Source organism: Triturus cristatus, chromosome 1_2 (genome assembly GCF_964204655.1).
Source record: "Triturus cristatus chromosome 1_2, aTriCri1.1, whole genome shotgun sequence".
Lineage (NCBI taxonomy): Eukaryota > Metazoa > Chordata > Amphibia > Caudata > Salamandridae > Triturus > Triturus cristatus.
The window spans coordinates 1,046,109,753-1,046,121,371 of NC_140580.1; the positions used below are offsets into that span (position 1 = coordinate 1,046,109,753).

An 11,619-nucleotide genomic window follows, 5' to 3' on the forward strand; every position below is an offset into this window, starting at 1 on the left:
AATAAAAAAAGACCCAGCTTTGTTTTATTTTTTCATTAAAGAAGTGTGTCCATCTGCGTATGCTGGCGCACTGTAGCACGCCAAAATTGTGGATTTCACCGTATAATTGGACTCCATTGGAAAAATGAAAGCCTTGTACATAATATTTGATTTCAGCTGCTTTCTAAGTGCACACCCTTTTTGCCAATTGAAGAAACGGAGCTGCTTTGAGGGTAAGTGATTGGAGAAGGCAGGTTTCGGACTCTGGTCCCCTGATCACTCAGTGGGCTGTGCGGTACCAGACCACCTCTCCGTGCAGATAGCTTTCAACTGGCAGACTGTCATATTTCTGAAGGCGAATAAAATGACAATATACCAAGTGCTGCCTTGGCGGCCCTCAAACGTGCCTTTGTAAAACACGCAGAGTGTAGTCAAAGGGCAGCTGCAAAATTGTGCTATCGCTGTTGAGCCGAGTGACCGCAGAATGCAAGAAGTGCACAACTCCTCCCTAATTGACCTTGTTTTGCTTTCTAGTGTCAGTGCAAAAATTAAAGCCATCGAGGCAAAGCTGAAAATGATGGCAGAAAACCCGGACGTGGAGCAGCCTGGCCCGCCCACCCATTCATACTTCAAGCCGCCGGAGAAGAGGAGGGCTGGCCCGTACTCCAGGAGCGGCTGCAAGTCACGAAGATGAGCAGGAAGACACTCCAACAACATAGTAATAATAAAAACAGACTCGTTGGACCTGCCCCGACGCCGGGCCGCCTTTGCACATGGGGTGGAAGAATCTACCCAGACAGCACAACCGTTTCCCGTTACTTTGTTTTGTACCAAAATGTTAATATTTTTACACGTTTTCTTTTCTGGTATTGTGTGTACAGAAAGACAAATTGTGTTTCTGAAATAGCTGTTAGCAGCTGGGGCTGGGACATGGGAGAGTAGAATGCCTGAAATCTAGATTGGGCCGGAAAGAGTTAAGAAAATACACTTCTGGTCACCGCAGATCTGAAAGCAGACTTGTAGGAGAAAAAAACCTGTGACTAGTGTCAGAGCATGCTGGTGTGTGTTTCAGTGCAAGGCAAGTCATGTCTTTCAGTTCAGTATTTATTAGGTCCAGGGTCAGGAGCTTATATTCGGGTGATGTGTGTCTTTTCTAGATGCTGCTGCTCCCAAGTGAGTGCTTCCAAGCCGCCATTTTGTAGGTTGTTGGCAATAAAATCACGGCCTTAATGATCATCCCAAAACGATTCCGTGATGTGCCGATCTTACTTACACTGGCTACTGGCTGCTCAGTTTTATCCGTTTTATCCGTTTATCCGAGTGGGGCTAAAATAAAATACAGGGTAAGTCAATTTGATTCATTTTTGTTACTTGTGGAAAAAGGAATGGCGCAAGAGCATTTGCGCCAGAGTAATTGCGGCGCAAATTAATCATCCATATTGGTTTGTTGTCTTTAAACATTACAAAGTGGAGAAACTACTCGTCTCCGCCTTTTAAATGTGAATGATTGAGTGGGCTAGGTTTCAAACAAAAAGAGTTTGTTCTAGTTTTATTTGTAGCAAAAGCTGCACATGCTCACTCACTTCTGTTTGTAAAGTAACAGGCATGTTCGCGCACTAAGTAAGGTTTCTTTTTTAAATCCCTACATCGTGTCAAATGATTTATGAGCAGAAAGCATGCACCGTAGGTTCCATGGTCCATTTTCCCATCGGTGTTTGCTGCGTTTAGTCCATTGCCCGTCACAGGTAAAAGAATAGCAAATGGTTTTGCCCCTGTTCGTTTTTCGGACCAGAGCAGAGGTTCTGTAACTTTGGCCTCCGGACAGATCCGACTGAAGCTTCTCTGCGTGCACGCTGCTCTCTGTGGCACCAGAGCTAATGAAAGGGATACCTCGAGGTACCAACCCTGCAGGACCTCTTTGTGGCTGAGCTTGCCTGACTGCCCTTTTTATTATTATGTGTAATTGAAATAAACTCGGTTTTCTTTTGTAGTTAAGTGTGTTTTCTATTGACGGGTATTTGTGTGGAGTTTGACTGCGCCCCTCGGCCTAAACACGTGTTATAACACCCCCCCCCCCCCCCCCCCCCCCAGCTCTTGTCAATAGGGCCGAGCGCGCACGAGGGGAAAGGGCCTCCGTATTTAAATGCAGTGCACCTTTCTTGGGTGCCTAAAAAGAGCGATCTCTGCGCCGGGCACAAGCATTTCGCATGTCCGTAGTGAGGGGGGCGGATGGTAATACTTTGTGAACGTGAAAAGCCCCCCCCCCCCCCCATCTATCTCACTCCCAAATATGTAAAAAAAAAAAAAAAAACTTCCATGATCTTGAACGACAAAGACTCAGTAACCCTTTTGCGTCCTACGTTGCGCATTTTTTAATACACATTAAAATGCAGTCATTTAATATCCTGGAGTTTGTGTGCGTGGTTTATGCAGGGTGCGCACACCACAGTGTCCACGAATCCCAGCAGTGTGCGCGTGTACGTGCGCGCGCAGTCTGTTGAACCAGCCCCTGTGTGAGACCATCTCAGTGCCATCCTCGCTGCGGGCCACAGCTACCCACCTCTGCCACGCTCTGACCCGGCCCCAAAGAGGCGCGAGCGGGGAGTGTGCGTGGGGGCAGAGGGTGCCAGGCCGTCTGTTGACCGGTTGCTGTCACTGTGTGTTCATCCTCCCGGAGCACGGCGTTCCAGAAACGGTTGCGTCAGGGGTGTTGGGAGAACGTGACGTTCATAAGCATCAAACATGTTTCTTCTGAAGTGTGAAATCCCCCGACATTTTACTGTGTTTTGAGTGTTCTTTGAATAGAATAAATGGTGATGTTTCCTAATTTGTGATTTGTTGTCTGTTGCTCTCCAGCATAGTTTGGGATGAAAAGGAAAGCGCCGTATTGTTTCGAATAGGGGAGCTGCCTTTTGCAGGCTTCAGGACTGTCTCTTCCGCTCTGATCTAACACTATGCCTGATGGACTTTCCTTTTCACGGTGGTACGTTAGTGCGTTCTGCAGCTCAGGGCGCATTTGGATGACAGAGGAGCACTTGTATATGACACGTGTTTTGACGGTACTCATCCGAAATTGGAAATTACAAATGTGTTGACATATTTTGGAGTTTCGGGCAATTGGGCGCTTGTTTTATTTGTAATGTGTTTCATTAGCGTGGGTTATGTTTGAGAATAACATGGCTGTCTTTGTAAACTTCTACCTGACACATATATTATATATACACCATGTTTACTATAAACCTCACTAGGTCTGGCGCGAGCCTTACCAAGACCGGGGCGGTTCTTTTATAATGCCTTTCGCCCCCCAAGGAATGTTGCCCGGTACCGTCTACTGTTTAATGCGTGGTTTTACATATAGCTTACAATGCACTCTAAATAAACCAGAATGCACACCTTCATGAAATATCAACACATTCTATAAAATATGTGCAAGTGCATTTCGTCGTGCGCATCCTGGCAATTTAAGCATTCGGTGTTCTCAGATGTCGGCACTTGCAGATTAAATTTGAAATATTTTGACATTCGCAGTTTCGGCCCACGTAGTACTCGACATTCACCAAAGTCTGTGTGTGCTGGGATCCTTCTAACCAAGCACGTGCCGGGATCCCTTCGCAGCGCTCTAAAGGCGATGGAGTGTTTCGGATTTCGCAATAAACTCGGGGTCGAGGGTCCCCCGTAGGCATGGGATGCTGTTTACTCTCAAGGTCCGGACACAGTCCGAACTTGTGTCCGACAGAAAGGCTCTCGCCTGGTTCTGTCAACGGGCCCAATTAGACTGTCAGAAGGAATCAACAGCCGAGCCCTGTTGGGGCGCTCCGGGCCTCTCGCTTTACTGATTGGGGATTAGGTGGGGGCGGCGGTGGGCGGGGAGCAGGCTGCGTCCGACTGATCGGGTTACCGATGAACCGGTGCCTTGTTCATAGTACGCGTGCCGGGTGCAGCCGACGTGCTGTGCGGCTAGAAGTCGAAGTGGTACTCAGGTGGCGGGGGCTATTTTGTGGCACCATACGGAAGCCACTGTGGAGGGGGCGCCAGGACTACCCTTGTGCTCTCCGGGTCTGCAGTACTCCCATCGACCATAGCTCAGAGGAGGAAGGCGCTATTTGCTTTTATTTTGTACATTGTATAGCATTCTGATATTACAATAAATTACATAAATATACCAACTTCAATAAGTTGTATTACTCTTGGACGTATATGTTTCCGTTATTGCAAAAAATAACCAGGGCAAAATAATTAGCGCATACATTTTCTTTCCTTGCGTTAGTTGCATTTCTTCTTTATATATTTATTTTATAATACATCTCTATGGTATACATTAGTTCTGCTTTATCGTTTTTATTGTCGTAATTGTTAATCTTGTATCTTTATCCAAAGGTCTGGTCTTGAGTCTGCCCCTCTCCTTTTTTGTATCTGCTCTTTCTATGACTTTGTTTTACTCTAATGATCTTTTACTTTCAAGGTGAACATACGTTTCACTGAGCTTTCTTCCGACATGCCATTGCCCTTGAAGATGTCGCCGTTTCTCGGTGCAGGAAGTATGAATCATTTATCGTGCGGCGCCCTCTCTAAACCCCCTCGCTGTTCTGTCACACTCGCAGGTCACCGAGGATCCTGCGATCAGTGACAGGGGCTCTGTCCGGACGTGGGAGCTTGTCTTGGAACTATGATTTTTAAATGTCCCTTGGAGGGCTTAGCTCGAGGCACGAGAGGTGCCTTCGGTCCGGTGAGATTTAAGTTAGGATGCGGGTCAGCCCCTACTCTGCAGCGATCTGGCTCAAGTTCACATATAAGTGAAATCTGTACCTTTTAATACGCGCTTCCTGGTCTCGAGGGCACTGAAGCGTCACCTCACAAGGGGGGGGGGGAGGTTAGGGGGGGCTATGCTTATTTAGGTTTATAGTTTGCAGCTACTAACGTTTTGTTGTCTATAACCGGTCTTATCATAAACTCTGCTTATATTAATTAGAATCGGGGGGGGGGGGAGGTGGGGGGGGGGGGCCTTGCGCGTCATATCATATACATTTACATGCAGATTGCTGCTCTGCTGTGTAAGGCATTTGTAGCCTTCCTTGAGTGGGGTCTGATACTGGTGGGCTGCTTTGCTAGTAATGGTGCTCTCTGTGTGTGGTACACAATTCAGGGAATGCCTGGGCAGAGGGGTGTGCTCATTACACCGAATCAGTTGAGAATAACCTGGTGCACAGGATGACGTGTTCATTACACAACCAGCGACTCTCGCGAGTAGGCCTGAGCTGGGAATGCACCGCTTCCAGCCAGGAATAACAAAGAGAAAAGGGACATGTGCTGATTAACCATCAGAGACTCTATCCCCTGCCAGTCCGACTGGAAATAAACGCAAAAAGAGAGAGAGGTGCTGATTACACAGAGAGAGGTGCTGATTACGCAATCAGCGTCTGTCCCCTGACTGCCCAACTGAATTACCGCAAAACAAGAGAGAGGTGCTGTTTTCACAATCTGCGACTCTCCCATGATCCCCAACTATCAATATCTGCAAGAAGAGAGAGTTGCTGATTACACAGAGAGGTGCTGATTACACAATCAGCGATTGTCCCCTGACTACCCAACTCTGAATAACCACAAGAGAGGTGCTGATTACACAGAGAGAAGTGCTGCTTACGAGGTGCTGATTTCACAATCCGCAACTCTCCCCTGATCACCCAACTATCAATATGTGCAAGAATTTAGAGTTGCTGATTACACAGAGAGAGGTGCTGATTACACAATCAGTGATTATCCCCTGACTGCCCAACTCTGAATAACCACAAGAGGGAAGGGCTGATTACGCAATCATCGTCTGTCCCCTGACTGTCCAACTGTGAATAATCGCAAGAAAAGAGAGAGGTGCTGATTACACAGAGAGAAGTGCTGATTACACAATCATCGTCTGTCCCCTGACTGTCCAACTGTGAATAAGCGCAAGAAAAGAGAGAGGTGCTAAATTCACAATCAGTGATTCTCCCTTGATCCCCCAACTATGAATATCCGCAAGAAGAGAGAGTTGCTGATTACTCAATCAGTTACTCCCCCTGGCTGTCCAAGGATGAGAATACATTGCTTCCAGCGAGAAATAACCCATGAAGAGAAAGATGTCTACCCAGTCATCTACTCTCCCCTGTACAACTGTGTTGCAAATACTCCGCTCACAACCCGGTATTGCCCAATGGACAGGGGGATTTGTTCATTACTCAATCAGCGATTTCTTCAGCATCTTATGGAGCAGCCATGTATCCACACTAGTCGGATCCCAAAATAAAGTTGCACATATAGCCTTCTTCCTCCTAAAGGACCTGTTGTACTCCTTCAACAATGACCCTTAAACTCTTCTTGCGCACTGACAATTTTGTTCTGATACGATAGCTGTGATCCTAATCCTCAGAACCTCAACCAATACCACCTGAAAAATTGTGAAACTTATCACTTGGTTTGCTAAAGTTCCATCTATTTTGGGTTTCCTTTGCTTGCGCAAGCAATCATTAGATTGTGAGTACTTCTTACAGTGTCTCGCCTCATCCCCCGTTGGGGATTTTTTAATCAAATCAAAGATTTCCACAAAAGAAACCTCGATAATCTTTTCCCAGATTTCCATAGAAAGATGCTCAGACTGGTCAGAATCTAGACCCACTCTAGACCAGGGAGTTTCAGTATCTTTTGAACCCCTCTTATTGGCCAAAGTCTTCTGAACTGCAGCCACCTCCAAGGACATTTGGGAATTAGGAATTGGTTTGACGCCTGCCACTGACACCTTGAAAGTATGTGGGGACCCAATCCCTGGCATGGGCTCGACTGGGGAACATGTTTCACTCCTGACCATTGTCCCTGCTCCCCAGTCCCCATTAGACTCGCCAATCTGTTGGTTTTTGCCAAGCTAGTCTTCTCAGGAACCCTTGAAGGCGACCACCCCCTCTGCAAGGATCGGTGCAAGGATCGGTGACAACCCCTCACCCACCTTGGATACCCATGGCAGAACACTCATCAGACTTGCCACTCAATCCGGCACAAAGGGCATCGCCAAAAGCTGAGCCCAACCTTTGCCGCACCTTAGTGGCAGTAACCTGAGGCCACACCCTCAGTCATCGCTATACCCTCACAGGACTCTACAGCATAAGTTATGTTATGTTATGTTAGGAGCATTTATATTGCGCACAGCTGCCCCAGCTAAGGGGCGTCCTGGCGCATGACCGGTAAAAACAAGGTGGTGGGGCCATAGCAGAGAGGCTAATGCTTACTAGCCCGCCATCTCACCCCCACACCAGCCCTGACACGATGTCAATAACATCTGCTCTTTCCCAGCCTTAAGACATAGTCCAGAATAAAGGGAGATGTGCAAATTCCACAATCGGTGACTACGAAAACCCCCAGGAAAAGAGAGAGGTGCTCACTACACAATTAGCCAGTCTCTTCTCACTGCCCAGAGCTGGGAATACACTGCTTCCAACCATAGATAACCGCTGGAAAAAGGAGATATGCTGATGTGTGCGTGTGTAGGGGTATCAAAAAAGAGGCTTTACCCTTTGTAACTCCCTTAGAAATCTTTGCTGTCCGTTCCAGAAAAATATATTTTTAAAGGAATTACATCGGACTTGGCAAAGTAGAAATTTTCTCAAGAAAGTGCCTTTACTTTCTTTGGTGTAAATTATTTGAGTATTTTTAAGCAAATAAGTGTTTAAAAATACTTTGAGGGAACCTTCAAACGGTTAAAAAGTAAAAGATAACTGGACCCTTTTTCTGCTGATATTCCACCAGTACAGGTTCGGAGACCATCTACAGACTCCGGGCCTTATTACCATGATGGCAGTAATAGAACTGTTGTTGCCTGTTTCCCTGGCAGTGTGAATGCTCGATTAGGAACACAACAGGAAAACAACCTCAAGAACACCGAAATTCCTGCTACTGTGGCGGAAGAGGCAGAGGCGGCCCATGAAGGGGGCGCCAGCCTTTTTAATGGCAGTGTATAATGAACTGCCTTTCCGCCAACCTTTCCATGGCGAGAATACTGCCATGCGTGAGTCGGCAGAAAGGCAGTAAATGTGCCCAAAAATGTGCTGAGGATGATTCTGTGGCCATGTGTACTGCCACAGGTACACATGTTAAGGACTCTAATACCTTTTGTTCGTTGTCACCATGTATTCCACAGCTCTTGCAACATTGTACACATAAAGTTGACTGGCAAGAATCACGTTGTGGGTGTGTCCAGCAGTCTGGCCAGCATTGCATTCTGGCTCGTAGTGACACGTACTGCTGTCTTCACTCCGCCGCACTGAAACCGCCAGCCCCGCAGGAAAGTTGAAATGCGGCAGGTGGCGAGGCCGCTTGTTTAGAAAAGCACTCTGTCCCCCCTGCCGCTGCGGGTCGACGTTGAGACCGCCAACATCATAATCAGGCTCTAAATTTAAGATATAATCAAATACATACATATATAATCTGCGTTTATGGTTTTCCATGCAGCTTTTTCATAAGTGTGTGTGTGTATTACATACTGGCAGTCGCCAGTAGGTAGTTATAGTTAGGACCATGTTTCCATATGAAATGTGTTTTTTGACTTGCCTATAACTTTGGTGCCGTTTGAGGAATCTTAGCGAAATTTCTCCCAAAAATGTGTGTCGGTAATTCTAGTTGTGCGTAGCAAGTCTCAGAGTGATCCGTCAAGTGGGGGCCAATAAAAAGTGCATTTCCCAATGTTAATTCCCATAGAGTCTTTAGACATGCTGTCAGCACGAACCACTGGACAGAATGACAACAAATTTGTCAGAAAGATAGCTTTTGGTCGGCAGAATACGCTTTTAGTTATGTGGTGTATATCCGTTCAGTAGCTTGCGAGAAATTAAAGGAAATCCACATTTGTGTAACTGCAATCATGAAGCCTTCGCAAATATCGACGAGCTTGTGCAGACATCTGCAGAGCTCTGATTGGCTGCCAACATTTTAACCAGGAAGTGTGGCCAGCCATCTTGGAACTCTGCTTCAGCCAAGTGCCCCAAAAAAATGCAAAAGAAAAGGGGCAGGGTAAAAATCCCCTAGCTTTAGTCCTGAGGTCCCAGAGGGACCCTGGAAGGGCAAAAAAATCAAGTTTTTAAAAAAATTCACAGCAAAATCTGCGAGTATTGCTGTGAAAAAAAAAAACAAGCGTGGTCTCCCATGCTATGTTTTTAATGTCACCCCAGGTGTGCCTGGACCCCGGTACATGCAGAGAATTAAAAACAAAATGGAGGGGGAGCACGGGGCTCCAAGAGCTTATTTATGCCCCAGGGACCACCACCTCCCCAGGGTTCATTTTAATATTAATGCAGGGGGAGCCGCGTGGACCCCCTAGGCCCAGGGGGGAACCACCACCACCACCTCCCCAGTGCTTTAAATGGAAAAATAGATAGGGCGTGCTGTGCGGACCCACCCCAGGGACCACCACCTCCCCAGCGCTACAATAATCAGAGGGAGCCAATTACTTTAAAAAATGAAAGAGCGGGGCTGTGTGCCCCACCTCCTGTGCCATATACAGCCCCAGTGACAGCCACCTCCCCCTGGCTGGTCCATGTATCAGACAGGAGCGGGCATCGTGGACCCCCTCCTGGAGCCATATATGGCCCTGGGGAACCACCACCACTCCCGCTTGTTGGAAGCAGAGTTTTCTGCAGGCAGGGAAAGAGATGCCAGTATTGCTCTCACATGTAGGGAGCTACATTTCCAGCAGCTCCCTGTGTGTGAGAGCAATGCAAGCTCCCAAAGGAGACGGGGAGTCCACTGGGATCACAGGGGCCTTGAGGCTCACCCCACAGTCCCACAGAACGCTGGTTGCCCTGGGAGGGCTCCAGGGCACCCAGAGAGTCGTGGCTGGAACCCAGGGGATGGGGTCCCTGGGGCTGAATTTGGCTAGGGGAGGGGGCCACGCTGGACCCTCCCCCATTCAATTTGTCGAGGCCCTGGGGGCTGCGGTCCCCATGACCAAAATCAGCCCAAGGTGGGGGCTGCGCTTCCCCCCAATCAAATTTAGGCCAGGACCTGGGGATGGGCTCCCCGAGGCCAAAAGCGGCATAGGGAGGGGGTCACACAGACCTCCCTCCCCCATTAAATGTAGGCCAGGCCCCAAGGGATTGTGTCCCATGGGCCGAAATTCCACGTTTTCATTAGTAGTATGCAAAGGTCTTCCCGCCTTTTACCACGATGATGAAGTGCTTAACAATAATCCAGAGCGCTTTCCAGCCGATTTTTGGTGAGGCGGTATTGATGAGAGGAATACAAGCATAGATATATCCTGCCCCCTCAGGTCTGGTGGGGAGTCTTAGAGGAATTCCCTCTTGCGTAAAAAAATGCACCAGTTTTTTAGGTCTCGCCTGAGACGGCGCTTTAGCGCTGCTCTCGCAAGAGCTTTTGTAGATGGGGGATCTGGAAGTGCAAACGAGTGCTTTCAGGCCTCCAAATACAGTGCATGTGCGCCGGCGGGGCGCGCGCACCATTTGGAGGCCTGAAAGCACTCGTTTGCTTTCACTTTCGCGGGCCGCACGGCAGTAAAGATCGGCAGTAAAGATTGCAATCTCTTTGTTCCCAGCATCAGTGAGATGCAAATGAACAAACAGCGTGAGGCCAAAGGTCTTATTTTTTTTAAAAACAAACCAGGTCACTGCTACAGTGAAAATTACAGCATGTGCTTTTAGTGTGCCTTGTACAAACAAGGGGGTACCGTCATTCCTCAGAGGCCACCTGTCCATTCTCATACAAAAGTTTACATCTGCACGCAGGGTTGCTCTGTCTCATCATCCTTCGTGAGTCGGGTTTATATGCACTCGGACCAATATCATTGTATTCACAGTAAATCTGAACACGGGGCCGCAGGGTTGCTTGATTTAAGTTTCATGAAGTTATCATAATTGGCACCATGATACTAACTGGTAAGGTTCATCATCGCACACGAGTCAGTGCATAACAGTTTTACCGGAAGGGCACAGCTCTCTCTCTGCTCTCTGCACTGGGGCCCGGCGCGAGGAAGGGGGTAGCGTTATTCCTTAAAAAAACCCTGTCCCTTCCCATAATGAAAGTAACTTACTGCACACAGCGCGGAGCGCACAACGCATTGCAGATAAAATGCAAACTCTCCTAATTCAAGACACAGGCACCTTAAATATGAAGGTGCGGGGCTGTGTCTTGTTATCCTTAAGGTCAGGTTTACATCTGCAACATCTAAGATGTAATTTTATAATCAAAGGGGCTGGCTGCTGCAAAAGACCTGTGGGACTCTCATTTCCCTGTTTGTGCTGCTGCACACAGTATACCACAAGTGATGCACAAAGATTAATATAGCTGCGCTATCGCTCATAATACCATAACTATTATGACATGCAGAGTAATATCTCAGCACAAAGACAGCAGCACTATCCTTTTTAATACCACAAGTAATGTGCAAAGACTGAGACAGCAGTGCTAGCTCTCCAAAATTGCAGCATGTGCTATCAGTATGCCTTGTACAAACAAGGGGGTACCGTCATTCCTCAGAGGCCACCTGGCAATTCTCATACAAAAGTTTACTTCTGCACGCAGGGCTGCTCTGTCTTATCATCCTTCGTGAGTCGGGTTTAGATGCACTCAGACCAATAGCATTGTATTTACAGTAACTCTGCACACGGGGCC

The 11,619-nt window shown here is 47.6% G+C and overlaps 1 protein-coding gene across 1 annotated transcript in view; it reads left to right on the plus strand.

Annotated features, from left to right (window-relative positions):
- Nucleotides 1-1,969, plus strand: part of RBM18 (RNA binding motif protein 18) — a 200,895-nt gene extending 198,926 nt beyond the window's left edge. Inside the window, exon 6 of the mRNA XM_085612214.1 lies at nt 514-1,969. Coding sequence (XP_085468340.1) covers nt 514-673 — 160 coding nt within the window. The 3' untranslated portion in view covers nt 674-1,969. The remainder of the gene's footprint in view (nt 1-513) is intronic.
- Nucleotides 1,970-11,619: the final 9,650 nt, after the last annotated feature.